The following is a 21,976-nucleotide window of genomic DNA, read 5'->3' on the forward strand; positions in this document are numbered from 1 at the left end:
AAATCGGGCGCCGTTGTAATACACAAGTACCAAAAAATATATTTCATATATAAGGTAAACATTACAGGTCAATTTGATGAATACAAATCTTTATTTTGACAAATTCACTTGGCACTCAAAGGGTTAAGTAATGCAAATGCAGGAGGAGGTGAATACCAACCTCTGCCTGCATTTGCAATTGCTAAAAACTGCAAGCACAGTGTAGAGGAACATCATGACTATCGGTCACGATGTCCCTCTGCGACTGAAGCCTGAGCAAGGTTAACCTTTTATATATTTTTAACATTTAAATCCTACATATTGGGAGCATTGGTTTACACTTTGCTCTCTGAGATTCTTATAGAGGTACTTGTGTATTATCTGGGCACCCGATTTTATCATTGCATGCCACTACTTAAGGCATGCGATGCAATTTTTCATTGTAAAGACCAGATTTTTAATTGTAATCAGATTTAAATCACCCATAGGTGATTTCATACCCCCACTATCCAACTAAGCATGGAGTTGATTTTATATAGTGTGGCGAGCCACCGAGCCCGAAGCGTGGCGAGCGGACGCGGATTACTTTACATGTATTTTGCATCCCCTAGCGGGGCTCGCTGCGCTCACCACGCTTCGGGCTCGGTGGCTCGCTGCGCTCGCCACACTATATAAAATCAACTCCATGCGTAGTTGTATAGTGGGGGTATGAAATCACCCATGGGTGACTATACAATTAAAAATTGGGTCTTTACAATGAAAAATCGCATTGCATGAATTGTATGTCAATATATTGCATGCGATGCGATGAAAAAAATCGGGCGCCCAGATATTACACAAGTACCCTTATAGATTATCTTACTGTACTATATAACATGGATATTTTTGTCAAGAACTCAAGTATTAGCTCTATAGTAAAATTTTATTGAGCTTACAATATTGTATAATTTAGTGTTTGTTATTTGCATGGATTATATATGTTGTCATTTTAAAAAAAAATTGCTTTATGTTTTTGACCTATTATGTCACCTTTTAGATGGTTATGGAGCAGCTAGTTTGAATATGAGTCGTGATCCCATCCGCATAAAGACGACCGGAAGTGAGTTTCCTATTATTCTGGGCAGAGATGTCTCAGGAACCGTTATGGAATGTGGACTTACCGTGCAGTACTTCAAGCCTGGAGATCAGGCAAGTATTGGAAGAAAAGACAAGCTTGTATGAATGCATGCAACTCTGTTTTCCTTTTAGTGAGGTTGAATCTCTGATACAGCTGTGGGTACATTTACTTATCATTTGGAGGACTGGGCAGTGCTTTTTCTACAATTTCTACTTAAACATGATATATCATCACAATATTATCACAATACTTCTATTAAGTAATTTATTTACAGCTATTCCATTGACTGTGAACCTAGACCAGGGCTGGGCAACACCGGCCCTCCAGATGTTGATGAACTACACATCCCAGCATGCCTTGCATCAGTTTAAGCGTGGCCACATAGCAAAACTAATGCAAAGCATCCTGGTATGTGTAGTTCATTAACATCTGGAGGGCCGGTGTTGCCCAGCCCTGACCTAGACAAGATAAAGTTACTGATGCAATATAGTTAAACCTAACCTATCCAGTGCATTTTTTTTATTTTTTATGTGTGTGTTGATTAAAGGAGTCTATTTAGCACCGGGGAGGGATAGAACCTGCCCAACCTCAATGATTGTAGCAGCAAAGGATTGATTTGCCAGGTTCTGTCCTAATCAGTGTTACTGCACATGTACACACAAAAAAAACAATTGTTCGCTCTAAAGGCCCCCATACACTAGGGCGACTTGTCCTTAGGACAAGTCGCCCCCGACTTCCCCCTGAGCTTCCCCGGCTGCTCCCCGGGGAGCTTGATTAGATTGGCACTTGATGTGCCATTTTTTACGTGATAAATCGTCTCGATTTATCACATGTAAAAAACCCGGGGGGGGGGGGCTGCTGGTGGGAGCCGGGGGACACAGACGCTGCGGGGGACACAGACGCTGTGGGGGACACAGGCGGCATACAGCCGGGCAGAGGGAGCCGGGAGCTGTCAGTGCTAGAAAAAAAAGCCTACTGTATACAATGAATGGGCAGCCTGTGATTGGCTGAGCGCTCTCTCAGCCAATTGCTGACTGGCTGAGAGAGCGCTCAGCCAATCACAGGCCGCCCATTCATTGTATGGGCTTTTTTTTTATTCAGTGCTGACAGCTCCCGGCTCCCCCCGCCCGGCTCTATGCCGCCTGTGTCCCTCGCAGCCCCACTAGGTCCCAAGTCGGGTGGTCGGACGTGCAGCAGGTCCGACCACCCGACGCAGATCCGATGCGCACGGGACCGCGCATCGGATCTGAGGGGACATCAAAACTAGCTGATTTTGGTCCGATTTAGGCCAGATCCGACTGATCTGGCCTAAATCTGACCAAAATCGGCTAGTGTATGGGGGCCTTTAGGTAGCCTTTTTCCAGAAGGAAGTGCTTCTTAATCTGCAGATAACATTTGATAGGAAAAGCTTGTAAAATTATAAAAGATTTCAGTTACCATACAGACTTATGGGGACAGCGGTAGTCTGTGGTATATGGGTTTAACCCCTTCACGACATTTGACGTATATATACGTCATGGCCGGGAAGTACTTCCCGACCGTTGACGTATATATACAGCATGGCTTAAAACTGTCACTGCGTCTAGAGACGCAGTGACAGAGGGACGATGTCTGCTGTCCCTGACAGCAGACATGTCCGTGCATGCCCAGGGGGGGCTGCGATGCCGCCCCCCCGTCGGCGATCGCTGTGATTGGCTGTTCAGTGTGAACAGCCATTCACAGCGTTTTCTGTGTCACCGGCGAATAACGTTCGCCGGTGACACGGGATCGGAGGTGATTGGTGCTGTAAAGTACAGCACCAATCACCGCGGGGTGTAAGGGTGACACTGGTGTCACCCCACCTCACCCCGCCCGCCCCCAAAGGCCGTGATTGGTCCGTCGGACCGACGGACCAATCACAGCCAAGGAGGGGGGTTTAAACTAACGGTGACTGCACTGCAGACGCCATTCCGGTCTGGAATAGCGTGCAGTGCGGTCACCGTGCCCAGCTGCCGCCAATACTGACCAGAACCCATCCAAATACTTACCTGATCACTGCCTAGATATTGCTTATTCTTGTGACATCTTGTGACATCCTGTGACATCTTGTGCTGCTGCGAGTTATTAGATAGTTATTAGATAGAGAGAGAGATAGAGAGAGATAGAGAGGCCTAGTGCTATATTTTGTGCTGCTGCAGTGTGATAGATAGAGAGATAGAGAGAGAGAGATAGAGAGAGAGAGATAGAGAGAGAGATAGTGACAGATAGTGACAGATTGTGCTATATATTTTTTATATAACTGAAAGAGATATAGAGAGATAGAGAGAGATAGAGAGGCCTAGTGCTATATTTTGTGCTGCTGCAGTGTGATAGAGCTATAGATAGAGAGATAGAGAGAGAGAGATAGTGACAGATTGTGCTATATATTTTTTATATAACTGAAAGAGATAGAGAGAGATAGAGAGAGATAGAGAGGCCTAGTGCTATATTTTGTGCTGCTGCAGTGTGATAGAGCTATAGATAGATAGAGAGAGATAGAGAGAGAGATAGAGAGAGATAGAGAGATAGTGACAGATTGTGCTATATATTTTTTATATAACTGACTGCTGCCCCCCCTTTTGTGCTGATCAGTATAAATTAACTGATCAGCAACTTTTTGGGGGCGCAGGTTTTTTTTTATATATAGATATACCTGTCAGTGCTGCTGCTGCAGTGTCATAGAGTGATAGATAGTGAGAGATAGAGAGATAGAGAGAGATAGTGACAGAGAGTGATAGAGAGTGCTAAATTTTGTGTCTGCTGCCCCCGCCTTTTGTGCTGATCACTATATCTGAGGTGATCAGCAACTTTTTGGGGGTACAGAGGTTTTTTTTTTTATATATACCTGTCAGTTGCTGCCAGTTGCACCAAAGGTTGTGCACCTGCTGCCCCTCACTGGTAATCAGTGTCGCATCACTGATCACCTTTTTTTATTTTTTGTGAGTGCTGTGGGGTCTTTTTTAAATTTGTTTTTTACACACACTGTGATTTTGTGTGTGTCCTGTGGCCACTGTGCGCTGATCAGTGACGTACATCACTGATCAGCTTTTTCGGCACAGGGTTGATCTATTTTTTTTTTTTTTGATCAAATTCCTGTTGCCTTTGAGCGCTGTTCAGTGACGGACGTTACTGACCAACATCTGTGCTCAATTTTTGGCGCAGGACCTTTTTTTTTTTTTTTAACCCCTTCCATTTTTTTTTTTTTAACCCCTTCCATTTTTTTTTTTTTTTAACCCCTTCCATTTTTTTTTTTTTAACCCTTCAATTTTTTTTTTTTTGTATTTTTTTTTTCTGCACTACATACACACCACACACTACATACCCCCCTGGTTGAAATAAAGTTTGTACCCCCCCCCTACACTATACACGTGTTGAAACATTTCACTACCAGTAACACAAAAATATAAATGGCATCCCAAATGTCATCCCAAATGTCGTCCCAGTCATCCAGGAGAATGTATTCAGTGGAGGAGGCATATGCCATGCTTGCCTCTGACTCTGACACAGCCAGTGAGGCAAGCGGGGAATTTGAAGGATTCGTCTTAAGCTCTTCTTCCTCCTCTGGTGATGAGGGACCCCCTCAAAGACGCCCCCGTAGAGCAGCTGAGACCCCCCCCCAATAATTGATCTCGTATGGACCCCACCACCAGACAATTTTGAGCCCCAGGTTTCTGAGTTTTTGGCCATCCCAGGAATCCAATTTGATTCAACAGGTCTCAGAGAAATTGACTTTTTCAAATTATTTTTCTCTGATGATTTTATAAATTTAATGGTGGACCAAACTAATTTATATGCCCAGCAGTTTATTGCTCAAAACCCCACGTCATCATTTGCTAGGTGGACCCCTGTAGATGCAGTAGAGATGATGACGTTTTGGGGTCTGGTGTTACACATGGGCATAGTAAAAAAGCCACAAATTAGGCAATATTGGAGTACAGATGTTCTGTACAGCACCCCATTTCACCGTATGGCCATGCCCCGGGCTCGTTTTGAGGCAATCCATAAATTTATACATTACACCGATAATGCACAGTGCCCACCCAGAGATGATCCCACCTTTGACAGGCTATTCAAAGTCAGGCCGGTCATTGATCATTTCAGTGCCAAATTTGCAGAGCTATACATCCCTGATAAATGTATTAGTATCGACGAGTCCCTTATACATTTTAAAGGAAGGGTTAAATTCCGCCAGTACCTTCCCAGTAAGAGGGCAAGGTATGGCATAAAAATGTATAAGCTGTGTGAAAGCACCACAGGGTACACCCACAAGTTTAGGGTATATGAAGGGAAGGATTCAAGAATTGAACCACCAGAATGCCCCCCCTCCCTCGTAGGTGTTAGTGGAAAAATTGTCTGGGATTTAATGCACCCCTTCCTGGATAAGGGTTATCACCTCTATGTGGATAACTTTTACACCAGCATCCCCCTGTTTAAGGCCCTTGGTTCAAGAGGTACAGCAGCTTGCGGTACTGTGCGCAAGAACCAAAGAGGCCTCCCCAAAACGCACATTGCCCAAGTAATGAGAAGGGGTGAAAGCAGGGGAATATGCACCGAAAATATGTTGTTGGTCAAATATAAGGACAAGAGGGATGTCCTTATACTGACAACAATTCATGGAGACAGTACCACCTCCATCCCTGTACGAGGTACCAGTACCCACACCTCAAAACCAAATTGTATCCTAGATTACAATAAGTACATGGGCGGAGTGGATCTTTCAGATCAGGTACTGAAGCCGTACAGTGCCCTGCGGAAAACAAATATCTGGTACAAGAAGCTGGCCGTGTATATCATCCAGATGGCACTGTATAACGCTTACGTGCTATTCCGTTCTACCGGCCAGAGGGGGACATTTATGCACTTTCAAGAGGAAGTCATAAAGAGCCTAATATTTGGGAATCAGCAGGCAGAGGGCCCCAGTACTTCTAGTACTGGCCCCCGTATTGTACCAGGGCAGCATTTTCCCAACGAAATCCCCTCCACTGCAAGAAAGGGCAGGACACAAAAAAGGTGCAAAGTTTGCTATAAAAAGGGAATAAGAAAGGATACTATTTTCCACTGTGAAACTTGCCCCGACAAACCCGGCCTATGTATAAAGGAGTGTTTCAAAATATACCACACATCTATGGATTATTAGGTTCATCATTTCACCGTGCTTCGGGGGTCTTGCTAATGCCACATAGCACCCACCATTCATTCCACCAGAATCTGAGCTGCAAAATCCAAAAATCACTCCTTCCCTTCTGAGTCCTGCCATGCACCCAACTGGTATTTTTTGGTCACATGTGAGGCATTGCCGTACTCTGGAGAAATGGGGGCACAGATTTTGGGGTGCTTTGTCTCCTTCATTCCTTGTGAAAATGAAAAATTTTGAGCCAGAAGTACATTTTTGTGTAAAAAAATGTATTTTTTTCATTTTCACTGCCCAGTTGTACCAAAATTGATGAAACCTCTGGGGGTTTGAAATGTACACTATACCCCTAGATGAATTCCCTGAGGGGTGTAGTTTGCAAAATGGGGTCACTTGTGGGGGGGTTCCACTGTATTGGTAATGCAACATAGCACCCACCATTCATTCCACCAAAATCTGTGCTCCAAAATCCAAAAATCACTCCTTCCCTTCTGAGTCCTGCCATGCACCCAACTGGTATTTTTTGGTCACATGTGAGGCATTGCCGTACTCTGGAGAAATGGGGGCACAGATTTTGGGGTGCTTTGTCTCCTTCATTCCTTGTGAAAATGAAAAATTTTGAGCCAGAAGTACATTTTTGTGTAAAAAAATGTATTTTTTTCATTTTCACTGCCCAGTTGTACCAAAATTGATGAAACCCCTGGGGGTTTGAAATGTACACTATACCCCTAGATGAATTCCCTGAGGGGTGTAGTTTGCAAAATGGGGTCACTTGTGGGGGGGTTCCACTGTATTGGTAATGCAACATAGCACCCACCATTCATTCCACCAAAATCTGTGCTCCAAAATCCAAAAATCACTCCTTCCCTTCTGAGTCCTGCCATGCACCCAACTGGTATTTTTTGGTCACATGTGAGGCATTGCTGTACTCTGGAGAAATGGGGGCACAGATTTTGGGGTGCTTTGTCTCCTTCATTCCTTGTGAAAATGAAAAATTTTGAGCCAGAACTGCATGTTTGTGTAAAAAAATGTAATTTTCCATTTTCACATCCCAGTTGTACCAAAATTGGTGAAACCCCTGGGGGTTTGAAATGTACACTATACCCCTAGATGAATTCCCTGAGGGGTGTAGTTTGCAAAATGGGGTCACTTGTGGGGGGGTTCCACTGTATTGGTGCTTGGGGGGTCTTGCTAATGCGACATAGCACCCACCAAAATTCCACCAGAATCTGAGCTGCAAAATCCAAAAATCACTCCTTCCCTTCTAAGTCCTGCCATGCACCCAACTGGTATTTTTTGGTCACATGTGAGGCATTGCCGTACTCGGGAGAAATTGGGGCACAGATTTTGGGGTGCTTTGTCTCCTTCATTCCTTGTGAAAATGAAAAATTTTGAGCCAGAACTGCATGTTTGTGTAAAAAAATGTAATTTTCCATTTTCACATCCCAGTTGTACCAAAATTGGTGAAACCCCTGGGGGTTTGAAATATACACTATACCCCTAGATGAATTCCCTGAGGGGTGTAGTTTGCAAAATGGGGTCACTTGTGGGGGGGTTCCACTGTATTGGTGCTTGGGGGGTCTTGCTAATGCGACATAGCACCCACCAAAATTCCACCAGAATCTGAGCTGCAAAATCCAAAAATCACTCCTTCCCTTCTAAGTCCTGCCATGCACCCAACTGGTATTTTTTGGTCACATGTGAGGCATTGCCGTACTCGGGAGAAATTGTGGCACAGATTTTGGGGTGCTTTGTCTCCTTCATTCCTTGTGAAAATGAAAAATTTTGAGCCAGAACTGCATGTTTGTGTAAAAAAATGTAATTTTCCATTTTCACATCCCAGTTGTATCAAAATTGATGAAACCCCTGGGGGTTTGAAATGTACACTATACCCCTAGATGAATTCCCTGAGGGGTGTACTTTGCAAAATGGGGTGACTTGTGGGGGGGTTCCACTGTATTGGTGCTTTGGGAGTCTTGCTAATGCATCATAGTACCCACCATTCATTCCACCAAAATCTTTGCTGCAAAATCCAAAAATCACTCCTTCCCTTCTGAGTCCTGCCATGCACCCAACTGGTATTTTTTGGTCACATGTGAGGCATTGCCGTACTCGGGAGAAATTGGGGCACAGATTTTGGGGTGCTTTGTCTCCTTCATTCCTTGTGAAAATGAAAAATTGTGAGCCAGAACTGCATGTTTGTGTAAAAAAATGTAATTTTTCATTTTCACATCCCAGTTGTACCAAAATTGGTGAAACCCCTGGGGGTTTGAAATGTACACTATACCCCTAGATGAATTCCCTGAGGGGTGTACTTTGCAAAATGGGGTGACTTGTGGGGGGGTTCCACTGTATTGGTGCTTTGGGAGTCTTGCTAATGCATCATAGTACCCACCATTCATTCCACCAAAATCTTTGCTGCAAAATCCAAAAATCACTCCTTCCCTTCTGAGTCCTGCCATGCACCCAACTGGTATTTTTTGGTCACATGTGAGGCATTGCAGTACTCGGGAGAAATTGGGGCACAGATTTTGGGGTGCTTTGTCTCCTTCATTCCTTGTGAAAATGAAAAATTTTGAGCCAGAACTGCATGTTTGTGTAAAAAAAATGTAATTTTTCATTTTCACATCCCAGTTGTACCAAAATTGGTGAAACCCCTGGGGGTTTGAAATGTACACTATACCCCTAGATGAATTCCCTGAGGGGTGTACTTTGCAAAATGGGGTGACTTGTGGGGGGGTTCCACTGTATTGGTGCTTTGGGAGTCTTGCTAATGCATCATAGTACCCACCATTCATTCCACCAAAATCTTTGCTGCAAAATCCAAAAATCACTCCTTCCCTTCTGAGTCCTGCCATGCACCCAACTGGTATTTTTTGGTCACATGTGAGGCATTGCCGTACTCGGGAGAAATTGGGGCACAGATTTTGGGGTGCTTTGTCTCCTTCATTCCTTGTGAAAATGAAAAATTTTGAGCCAGAACTGCATGTTTGTGTAAAAAAATGTAATTTTTCATTTTCACATCCCAGTTGTACCAAAATTGGTGAAACCCCTGGGGGTTTGAAATGTACACTATACCCCTAGATGAATTCCCTGAGGGGTGTAGATTGCAAAATGGGGTGACTTGTGGGGGAGGTTCCTAACTTTTAGCACTTATGGTGCCTAGAAACCTACATGGTGCCTAAAAAAAAATCTCATAAAAAGGAGGCTCCAAAATCAAGTAGGTGCTCCTTCTATTATGAAGCCTGTGGTTTGGTCAACGTGCACACTAGGGCCACATATAGGATATTTTTGAAAACAAAAGAATTGGGGGAATCAATTTTTAGTTACATTTCTCTAGTAAAATCTACTGTATTTGTTAGAAAAATGTATTAAAATTGAAACTCTGCAAAAAAAAAAGAAATTTTGAAATTTCACCTACACTTTGTTTTAATTCCTGTGAAACACCTAAAGGGTTAACAAACTTCCAAAATGCTGTTTTGAATACTGTGAGGGGTGCAGTTTTTGAAATGGCATCATTTATGGGGGTGTCTCACATACAAGTCCCTCAAAGTCACATCAGAACTGAACTGGTCCCTAAAAAAATCAGTGTTTGAAATTTTCTTGAAAATTTGAGAATTTGCTAGTCATATTTGAAGCCTCCTAGTGTCCAAAAAAATGAAAAGGGGGTTGAAATAATGATGGCAACATAAAGTAGACATATGGTCTATGTTAGTTATTAACTATTTTGAGTGGTATGATTATTTGTCTCACAAGCAGAAAATTTAACATTTTGCATATTGCTAAATTTTCCATTTTTTCACGATATTTTGGTATTTTTCACAAAAAAACACAGACTGTATCGACCAAAATTTACCACTAACTTGAAGTACAATGTGTCACGAGAAAACAATCTCAAAATCACTGGGATAAGTAAAAGCAAAAAAAAGTTATCCCCACTTAAGTGAGACATGTCAGATTTGAAAAAAAGGGCTCTGTCATGAAGGCACAAACTGGCTCTGTCATGAAGGGGTTAATGCATAGGATACCTGCAATATCTCATTTGGTTAAAAGCGCTGATACTTAAATATAAGAGATTCATAAGGAAACAGCCCTTCCTTCAGGAATATTTGGAAATAAGAGTTTCTAAAATAGGTCTACAAGGCTCTCCACATCTAGCCCATTCAAAAAACATTGCTATACTTACGTTTCCCATGCCCCCCATTGGTTTTATTGAGCATATAGTCTATGCCAGGCATGTCCAAACTGTGGCCCTCCAGCTGTTGTGCAACTATGTATCCCAGCATGCCTTGCCATAGTTTTAGTATTCCCTAATACAGGGATGGGGAACCTTTGGCCCTCCAGATGTTGTTGAAATACATATCCCAGCATGCCCTGTTTCAATTTTTCTATCTGACCATGCTAAAACTGTTGCAAAGCATGCTGGGATGTGTAGTTCAACAACAGCTGGAGGGCCGAAGGTTCCCCATCCCTGCCCTAATAGAAAAACTGTGGCAAGGCATTATGGGATTTGTAGTTTCACAACAGCTGGAGGGCCATAGTTTGGACATGCCTGGTCTATGCTAGTATATATAAGCAGTGGGTGTTCATGCTTTGTTTACATACAGTAAAATGCATTTCTAATGGTCTGCACTGTATAGTCAAAATTGTATGGCATCGCCTGCATGCCATGCAAGGGGATGGGATTGCATTGCACGGCACATCTCAGTTGTGTACACACCATAACAGTTTGTTACTGTACAGACATCCTTTACATACTGTTTTTGATAAGAGACACATTTGTAGCCAATCTTACTGTGGGGATGGCGTTTATAACATGATGCACATTGTAATTAGATTTGTTGGTATGGTATTTCATAGCGTAAATCACCGTACACATGGGGCAATTAGGCTTAGCGATGTGTGCTGAGCTGTCTGTGCTATCCAATGTGTTCTTTATGCACATGCAGGCAATCTGTCTACACCTTCACTGCATGTCTTGCAACATATGAATGGAGGCGGCAACGTGCGGGGCCGTGTATTGCCATCGTTATGGGGCATACAAACAGGGCAATGTGTACTTTAATTTCTAGGTGATCTAGACATATCGCTGTGAAAATAAAGAAACCTCGCCCATGTGTGTGTATGCCCCCTTACTCTAAGTGACTTGTTATATTTAGTATTATATCAAAGAAGTATATCATTGATAAGTAATCTGCTGTATGATGATGTTCGAGTAAATACTTCTGCATAGACCTGGGATTTACTTTGGCTGTGTGTTACATGTGTGCTAATATTGACAGGTGTGGGCAGCAGTTCCTCCATGGAAGCAAGGCACTTTTGCAGAGTTTGTCGTTACAAGTGCTAATGAGGTAAATATCTATATATTGCATATGTAAAAGTATGTATGTAGCACATTTGTGTGCATTATTCTTTTTTATGATATCTAGATGCCATAACAGGCAGATATAGATCTCCAGGGCACCTGGGGCCTGATTCAGCCTAGTGTCCGGAGTCTGCTCGCTATCTCACCATCGAATGATCTCTCTTCCATTCGATAAATAAAGTCTGTCAAGTCAGGTCTGAATCGGTCCCCTAGTGTTCAGACAACAAGAAGAAATTGGACACTGGAAATTGTAAATTTACTGAGATGGAAGATAGCAACCAATCAGATTCTACTTTATTTATTTAGCACCTTCCAGAAGATAATAGAATCTGATTGGTTGCTGTGAGCAACTTCCCATCTTCAATAAAGCTCTCATCTTAGTAAATTTACCTGTAGGAGGTGGGAATGGAGTATAGATCTAACAACACGGCAGGTTGAACAAATGTGTACCATGTTTATCACAATTATAGTGCACCCTTTACTGATTTACAGTATATGAAAGTTGCTATATCACAAGCTTGGCTACCTTGCAAATACTGTATCTGCCTTTCAATCTACTTAAATTTACTTTTACACTATGACACATACAAATTATATGTGAAGGTAAAGTGCTATGGAGAAATATGATACATATATAAAATTGTGAAACAACCATTATTAATACTGTGAGGCAGTAAAAGCAGGCATTCTGGAAAATACAATGTGGGATAAGCTCTATGAGAATGTAAAAGGTTGAGGAGAGTCTGAGAGTCTAATGTGTCAGATACAGAGATCCACACGGGGGGGGGGGGGGGGGGGGGGTTATTCCGGTTGGTTCACTTGGATGTGAATTTGCACCCTTGTGATTCAACCCGAACCGGCCCTGCGAATCATGGTACGCCGGCCCACCATTTGCACGCTGGGTGCGTTCACCCAGCATGCAAATGGATGTTTTACTTCTGGTGATGTTAGCTGGCGACCATGTCACCCGACAGTTAGTGTGGGAACGGCCAATGTCTCCATGAAACACTGGGAGTTCCCATGGGTGAGTATCCTGGAACGCTGCACCGCCCACAATGTTGGGTGCACACTCACGGCACATGCACATGTGCAGAAATGCGCATTGCGGAAACATCGGTCCCCGTGCGAAAGAAGGCCAACAGCAAACGCACCAAAATAAGGTCCTTGGTCAGCTGTGTGGCAGGTGGTAAGGTTATGTGAGGGGAAGGTTACTGGAGGAGTACAGGTGGTAACTGGGATATATTTATAGGAGAGTTTATAGTAAAAAAAAAAAAAAAAACATTTTAAAATATATCTACATCTGTTTCTGCCATGGTTGTCACATAATGGGGTTTATATATGAGGGCAGGGAGAGCTTAACCTGCACACCTAAAACCGGTGTGTGTGAATGGCCCCATCACCCAGTACACACAATGACATGTTAGGATGGTGCACGGCAGCTGTCTTTTTCAGTGGATAAATCCATTTGTGTGAAAAGATCCGTAAGCTGGCAGGTTTTGGCGGGTTGTCATCCGGTAGGAACCACAGTGTGTTAAATAGCCCTTACCAGCCCAATGATTAAAGTCACCTTTCCATGATTAGACTAATTCTCAAAATAAAACCTGTGGGAATGCTTGGTGACTGGAGACATCACTGTTACACTTTGTTTTCATTTTATGTTAAACCAGTCAAAGGGATATACATAGAGCAACAGCTGATAAGGCAGGATGTACAGAAGGGTTGGCAGTAGCATTCATGACTGATAGACCCCAGGAGCAAATGACTTCAGGGAGTTTCACACTTGCTGAGTTGTTTGCTCCAGGGTGGGTGGCAGCAGAGGAACGCCCCATAAAACCGCTGGGCGTTCCCCTGCACACGCAGGCATGGCAATGCATGCTTGGAGCGGACGGCTGTTGTCAGCCCCAGCCCCCTTTACGGCGATCTGTGGCCGAAATGAAACTCCGTTTTGACTGACTTTTATTACCGAGTGGAGAGAAATCATTTAATGGTGTGCGACCATCGAATGAGTTCTCCCGTTCAGCTGCATGCGAGGGCATGTGTTAGGGAACTCATCCCCTCGCATGCTAGCATTGGGATTTGGGGGAGTCGGACGTTTGACCGGGCGGCATTAACCTGTTTACTAGGCTGCAAACATACACAGCCTAGTGAACAGGTCTGAACCCGGGCCATAGTCTTGTGTTTTACACACTATAAGGAAAGCACTGGCAGCAGTGCGGGCAGGGAATTCTGAGGGTGTGCATCAAGCTTAGTAACAACTGTGTGAGAAGATGTTCCGGAATCTGGGGAATAAAGGGGAGTGTCGAGTGGGAGATGACAGGGGGCAAGGTGTACTAAGCCTTGAAAAGTGATAAAGTGGAGAGTAAAACAAATCCGCTTCTGTTATTGTTTTAAACACAGTCTGGGATATGGCAGGTAGGAGCTGATTGGCTGGCATGTTGTCAGTCTCCATTTTATCACTTTTCAAGCTTCGTACATCTGGCCCTCTGACACACATCTGTAGAATAAATAAAAAATAAATAAATATTGATTGCAGATTAAAGGTGCCTACACACAGTGCAATGCGCACCATGCATTTTGGATAAGATTGCATCGCATCTAGATCAAAACGCATGTGATATTCTAAAAGCAGAGTACAGTTTGAACAAGATGTGATGCCTCTAAAAAATAAGTGCGGCGCACACTTGATGGGATGTGCGCGGGAGCATGCATCGCATCACATACCGAAAACGCTCTGTGTGTGGGCACCTTAACACCACCACTGTTTTATCTAGATTCATATGTGCTTTAAGAAATCCCTATTCTTGTTTGCGTTCTGTAACTATTTTATTTGGAACTTCCAAGGATGATTTCATTCTTACCACCATTCTTTTAGTTAAGGGTAAACACTAAAGTGAACATTATTAGATATGAAAAAAGAAGGTATATTATAACCTACTGCTATATACATTTGTTTCCCGGGGTCCTCCATTCCTCTCATAACCCCAGAAGAAACCCAGAGGCACGGTCAAAAGTCACAAATTTAACAACTGACATTTTATAGTAGCATATATTTTTATGGTTAAGAATAACATTAGTTTTACTGGGACATTATGGACACTAATTTAGCTCCTATTTTTAAATCAACTTATACCCAAAGTGCATTTCCTTAAACAATCGTGGCAAGACGTCCCTCTTCCAGTTTCTTCAGCTGCAGAAAAGCACTTCCTTCCTTCCTTCCAAATTGCTGCATGTAAGCTAACAGAACAGAGTGGATTTTCCTAATTAAATACATACCGAAATTTCAGATATGTGAATTGGTAACTTTCATTTTCTTTTTTTAGTACATTTGTGCTGCCTGTCCTCAAGCTTCAGTGTATGGCTCTGTGTTCTAGTATTGTAACTTTGTGGTGTTTTGATTTATGTCTAGATATCCATGAAGCCAAAGTCACTTAGCCATACAGAAGCAGCATCTTTGCCCTATGTTGCTCTCACAGCATGGGCTGCTCTCGTTAACAGCTGTGGTTTGAAAAAGGAAACCTGTCCAGGAAAACGGTAAATGATCTTTACTTCTTATACATTAATCATGCAGCCTTCTATTCCATTCTGTAGTTTTGCATGTTATACTAATGGTAAAGGCTGTTATTGGTTCGAATCAAAAACTAAAACTGTCTATAACATGTAACCTTTTATTACCAGTAAAACACTACATATAGCTGTTTAATCATATAAATGTCCGTGTGATTCACATATATTTTCATTCCAAGCCAATGGATTGATTGTTTGCTTCCCCCCCAGTGATTACAGCGGTCATTGCTGGCCATAATCGCCCAGTGTATATGGACCTTAAATGCCTGTACTCGCAATGTCACTAGGTTGCTTTGGTTACATGGTATTTGCACATCCTTGCAGTATGAAGAAAAAGCATCGGTTGCTTTTCCCAATACTTTCCTATAATGTCTGCAGTAACCCTTTTGAATAAATGACTGTATATATTTTGTCAAGGACAATTAACTGATGTAGTAATCAATTTTTTAGCGGACTGGTATAAACACAGTACATATAAAAAGAAGGGATCGGGGTTGTTTTAGGCAGGTGCACACCAATTGGAATATGTATTGTTATTTCTTATTAAACTTCACTTTTATTAGTTCCTCATAAAATTATCATTATAGCTCTGTGCAGACAAGATGTTTTTTTTATTTTGCATATCTGCTATAAACCAAGCCAAGGACATCTTGGGCCAGATGTATCAAGCTTTAAAAAGTGATCAAGTAGAGAGTGATAAACATCCAGCCAATTAGCTCCTAACTGCCATTTTGCAGGCTGTGTTTGAAAAATGACAGGTAGGAGTCAAATGTCTAGTTGTTGATAACTCTCCACTTTATCACTATTTAAGCTTGCTACATTTGGCCCATTATTACCGTAGATATTCTAATGTTCTCTGAAGTTTTCCCATTCAACGTTTCACAATGGTCAATAGCCTTTTGGTGGCCCACTTGAAATAACATGGTTTTTTTGTTTTGTTTTCTTGCAGTGTATTAATTATTGGGGCATCGGGGGGAGTTGGCACGGTTGCCATTCAGGTATTTATTAAAAATTCAAGTATTTTATGTTTTCACTTTGAATTTCTTTTTTATCTATTTATATAGACTTATTTTATACAGTATAATGTCCAGTTTGTTACATTGTGCCATAAATTAAGTTGTGGCTTTTGCTCCCATTTTGTAGCATAAATAGAAAATACTGTGTGTGCAAATGATTACTATTTATTTGCCTTCAATAATTCAGTATCATAGCTTTATCTTTATTGTTATTGTTGATTACACATAACCAATAAAATATTTTCAAAATTGGCTGGAATCTGATTGGTCATTATAGATACCTACTCCATTCTTACACCTATAAAACTAGATTTAATAATACCCCTTTCAGAATACACAAAAATCCCTGGATTTTTCATGTGCACGCGCATAATCCTGGGACTAGCGTATATCTGAATGGCTCTACCCGGGATTTTAGTCAAGTTAAATCCTGGGTTCTGTGCAGCTGAAATTTTAAAAAATCCGGGATTTACTGGGTTTAAAATGCCGGGTAGTATGTTTGCAAGGGGTATAAGTAGCCCCATTATCTTTCTTCCATCTGGGAAATGTATAGAAGTATGTAGGATTCCATGGGTGGGTAGGTTTTACTGCTTTATTTATAGTTTCATAGTTTGGTCTAAATGCATTGTTCTGTATTTTTCAGCTATTGAAAGCCTGGGGTGCACATGTGACTGCGGTGTGTTCTAGTGAGGCTCTCTCATTGGTGACAGACCTTGGAGCTGATGATGTCATTGATTACAATGCAGGAAAACTACAAGACCAGCTAAAGTCAAGAGAACTGTGAGTTTAATTTTAACAAAAATATCACTGTAACATGCCTAATCTCAATACATACATTGCCTCTGTGTTATGCTAGTTTACCCCGGTTTATTTGATCAATGTTATTTACAATTTCTTTTTTGACATTGGGGTTAGATTTAATAGGATGAGAGATTCAGAAAGTGTGAGAGATTTGGTAAGAAATCTCCAGGTTTTTTAAAGCGGCAATCATTTACGCCTAGTTTTACAAAAACCTGGAGATTTCTTACCAAATCTATCTCTTTCTGAATCTCTCATCCTATTAAATCTCACCCATGTTCTTTAATTTCCTTTTACAAGCATTGACACCTTAAAAAATACAACATGTGTGCGGTATATTAACCAATAACTGTGATTCTAGACTTAAGATTTCACAAACATAGAATGGGACGGAAGATATTCCATATCCCTTTTCTCCTCAGTAGTTTCCAATATAGTGCCATTAATACTAGATTTAGCCTCTACTCCCAAAAGATAACAGTGATTTACTTGCAGTAAAGCCTTAGGGTGTTTTCTACATATCCTCCGCATTACACAAAACATTGCCTCATTTAGCCTTGCCACCTTCACATGGACCCTCAAATCCCAGCATTTTCCCACTATGGAGGTGGGGCCTAATGACATGAGAAATCGCCCACTGCCTGAAAATGGCTGACACAATTTTGTTTTTATAAACCCACATCTTTATAAGTTTCATGTTATGAGATCACCATCAGTACAAATGAGTACCCTAAAGGGCTTGTTTTGCTTGCTACACTTTAGGATCAGGTTTTCCTACGGTTCGGGTCATAGGGTCCACAGAACACAGAAGTTGACAGTCATACACACAAATTAGGTCGACATGGTCATTAGGTCGATACAAGCATTAGCTTGACATATAAAAAAAGAACAACATGAGTTTTTCCACATTTTTTTGGTTTATAGATAGTTTTGATTATTCGGATACCCAGCCAGAAGCTGGTGTATTATTTTATAATGCATTTTTTTTTCTTTGTTTTTTTTCTAACTATTTCCGAGGGCAGTATTTAATGAGGCTGATTCGCCATGTTCTATGGCGAATGTGTGCTATTTTCATGCTCTAAGGCAGGCATGTCCAACCTGAGGCCCTCCAGATGTGCTAAAACTACACATCCCAGCATGCCTTGCCACAATTTGGCTATTAGGGAATGCTAGAATGATGGCAATGCATGCTGGGATGTGTAGTTTTAGCACATCTGGAGGGCCGCAGGTTGGACATGCCTGCTCTAAGGTGAATCTTTTTACTGAAAACGTGAATCACCCTATTTAACGTGCAATATTCGCAGACTGCGAACCGTGAATGACGGACAATTTGCCGTCTGATAGTCTCCGCAATTCGCTGTGGTTTTTCAATGTCATTCGCCATGAGTGTATTCAATGAGAAGATGGTGAATTGCTTTCTAAGTGATTTTCGCCATCTTTTTATGGTGAAGTGGAATGTGAACTTTTAAAATAAAGTTGTTGTTTTTTTAATTTGTTGTAAAAAAATCAGGAATTTTATTATCTGAAGGGGCATTCTATTCTTATTCATGTGCTTACAGCACATGAATATATATATATTTAATTTTAAAAATATATATATATTTTTACACATAACAGCCAGCAGGGGGCCGAGAGCCGCTCATAAGATATTCATATATTCACTGCTCCCGATCATTCGATATGCACGATCGGGAGCAGTGCTAGCGGCTCCCTACCCTGTCCCCTGCTGGCTCTCCCGGGGGGCAGCTTGGGCTTCCTGGGTCCCGGGGAGCTCTCCTCGCTCCCACATACATTCTGGGGCAGGCAGGGAGACTTCCATCTCCCTGCCTGCCGCCGCCCTCCTCGCTGCACATGCTGAATTTTGTAATTGAATACTGCCCTGAGTGTGAGAAAAAAGGTAGCGCTATAACCAATGAGGGTTTTGTAATTAAAAATAACATTTATTGGTACACATACATAATGAATTCATATGAAAAATAAAAATATTAAAAACAAATGCTCACGGCCACTTGTTGTGGATATTTTTTGGGGGATCCACTCCTATTTATGCTGGCAAAATCCTCATTGGTTATAGCGTTACCTTTTTTTCTCTTTTTTTCTTCTCTGTTTATTTGGGACCCACTCAGTCCCATTGGTAGCTGCTTTACAAAACTCCCCTTGCCAGCGCCCATATAGCTACCTAGTATCTTCAATCCCTTCTTCTACTGCCCTGAGTGTGTGCATCTCGCACACTATTACTATTGTGTGAGTTGTAGGTTATTAATGGGAAACATCTGGCTGCGAGTTTTGGTCTTGTTAGAGGTGGAAATGCGAGTTTAGTGTGATTTTTTTTTTTATTTTTGCATGTCCTTGTAGCCATATTACATGTGTGCACCTTTTCAGAACTCACGTTCTTTTACATTCCCCCCTGGGTGTTAAAGTAAGTATTGGTGCATACACAAAGCATAGAAAATGATTGCTGTGAAATGCAAGTTGCCTGTGCCCTGTGTTTTCTCATCCCTGCTTGGTCATATGCTTCCATGGTTTTCATTTTTTTTTTCCCTGTGTTGCAGGACAGTTGTTTTCTGTACACTTAATACAGCTGGGTATTTGTTACACACAAGTGTCCATCTGGGCTCACTTACAAAGCACCTGCATGTACACCTCAGTATTACAGTACAGTACAAATGTATTATTCTACTGGTATTTACTGATAACCTGTATATTTCCAAGGTCTGTTATACAGATATATCCACATTCCTATTTCCCCCTTGCCCGTTAAACAACCTTTCTAGGTGCAGCCAGGTTTTTTCATGCAACGTTTTTTGTTAGAATGCATCTTCTTTGCAAAGTGATATTCTCCACTACAATGCTTTACTGCTGCATGTCATTTTAATCAGCATAAGCTGCTTGTGCGTTCTATTCCCATCTCTTTGCAAATAAAACAAAATAATAATGGAAACCGTTGCACTGAAAGATACCCAGCGCTACTAACTCACATGGCACTCACACATTGTGCTATGTGACTTGTATTGCACGGAGTATAGATAAATGTTGACATATCTGTAATAAAATATTAACTGATGTCTAGGTGCTTACACATCAGTGACCAACAAAGCAAAGCAGACTGCATATTCTAAGGCATTCTAATGAATTGGCTTATGAGATCCGACATGTAAATTCTCACAGCGTCTGGTTTTTCCATTCAGTTGTTTGATAGGGTTGACTGTGTAGGGACCCTACAGTAGGGTTATCTTTTCATGTGAAGTTTTGTAGTGAAAAGCAGTCAGAGGATCAATCCCAACCTTTGTGGCTGTTAATATCTATTTATAAATTGTTTGTGAGCACCTACTTTAACGTTTTCACTGGTATTTGTTCTCCATGTTATGGCAATTTTTAGATGTCTGTTGCCTAGAGCTGTCTCTCCCCTGACAGATGCTTTCCATGAGAGTTTGCATAATGAACTTTAACAAGTGAAATACGTTCATCCCTGGATTAGAGGAGGACATGATATTACCGGTTTTATATGGTCATGCACTGCGTTAAATTTTTTTTGTGTGCCTAAATATACATACTGATTACAGATCACATGGGAGTGGTGCTTCAACAAACATCTAGATTTCATTTTTACTTGAAGGTTGAATTTTTCAATTTAAAATTTCATTAGCAAATCTATCCTTTTTATATGTGTTTTTGTGTACTTCTATATTGTGAGCAGATGACATGACTTGATCCCCGTTCCTCTGGGTAATTAGGGGATATAGAGGAATAGTCCCAATAAACCACACTTTTCTTGTTCATAGTACTAATTAATACATTTTTATGCCCGGTTTGTTTTCCACTAAGATAACATCAGTTACATTTTAATAAACTATGACCTTTTAAACAAAAAATCCTAAAACTGATTCCTTTACGAACTCCCTTAATATGTAAATTTACTTAAGGTTCTAAAAATTAAAAAGTGGTGATGTTACCCATAGCAACCAATCAGATTGTTTATCGTTTCTCTATTGCTTCCTAGAAAGTGATTGGTTGCTATGGGGGCAACTTCACTTCTTTTAATTTTTAGACGCTTTAGTAAATTTACACTTGAGAGGTTGACCTGCTGTAGCATACAGGCCACACAAATTAACTCAGTTCAGAATAGGATCCATACAGATGATGTAGCACCCGTCATTCAGACAGGGGCTGGCAAAACCTTTGCCAGCTCCCGCTAGGGGGCGCGCGTGCCCCGTATCAACGCAGCTCCCCCCCGGCCCCTCGCCTCCGCATTCTTACGCTTTGATTTTAAGGGTTTCCCACATCGGAAATAGCGACAGAGGATTGCATACCCCCTAAAACTTTGAAATCGCCCACCCACATCCACATGGAGAAAAAAAGAACAGAGAGAATTTCCTAAAACAATGCAGATTGGCGGCACTCCCAGATTCCAAACAACTGATATAGCAGACCAGTTGAATTGTTTAACGTTTCGGTTTTTATCTGATGATGGTTTTAATAAAACCTTATACGATTTAACTGGTCACCCTGGGGTGACACTCAATGGTACTAAATTAGAACCATACAAAGAAGGAAAAAAGAGCGCGCGCGCACACACACACCAGGGCTTCTCTTCAAACTGCCTATACTCACAGCATTAGTACAAAAAGGTCAACGTATCGGGCACACATATGTAACCTTCCTCAGGACTCCACCAGTGTAACACAGGAACAAGAGTTACAAGCCTGTCAAAATGACAGCTTCAACAAAGTACTTTTACTTTGAACTGTGACCATTTTTAAACCACAAACTCTCCCTGACAATGGCCAGATGTATCAATCTTCAAAAAGTAATAAAATAGCTGTCATTTTTTAAACCCAGTGTGTAACATAGCAGTTAGGAGAGATAAACAACCAGCCAATCAGCTCCTACCTGACATGTTACACTCCATTTGATCACTTTTTGAAGCTTGATACATCTGGCCCAGTATAAGTAGGGAATTGGAAAGTGAGCAATTTGGTGGTGGCAAG

At 41.6% G+C, this 21,976-nt stretch overlaps 1 protein-coding gene across 2 annotated transcripts in view; it reads left to right on the top strand.

The window, feature by feature from the left end:
* Window positions 1–21,976, top strand: part of RTN4IP1 (reticulon 4 interacting protein 1) — a 35,983-nt gene that overhangs the window by 3,297 nt on the left and 10,710 nt on the right. For both annotated transcript variants that reach the window (XM_083176951.1, XM_083176950.1), the window contains exons 2-6: window positions 1,016–1,167; window positions 11,528–11,596; window positions 15,017–15,141; window positions 16,124–16,172; window positions 16,834–16,970. In XM_083176951.1, coding sequence (XP_083033077.1) covers window positions 1,042–1,167; window positions 11,528–11,596; window positions 15,017–15,141; window positions 16,124–16,172; window positions 16,834–16,970 — 506 coding nt within the window. In that variant the 5' untranslated portion in view covers window positions 1,016–1,041. The remainder of the gene's footprint in view (window positions 1–1,015; window positions 1,168–11,527; window positions 11,597–15,016; window positions 15,142–16,123; window positions 16,173–16,833; window positions 16,971–21,976) is intronic.

The sequence above is a fragment of the Crinia signifera genome, chromosome 3 (assembly GCF_055691185.1).
Source record: "Crinia signifera chromosome 3, ASM5569118v1, whole genome shotgun sequence".
NCBI classification, from domain to species: Eukaryota; Metazoa; Chordata; class Amphibia; order Anura; family Myobatrachidae; genus Crinia; species Crinia signifera.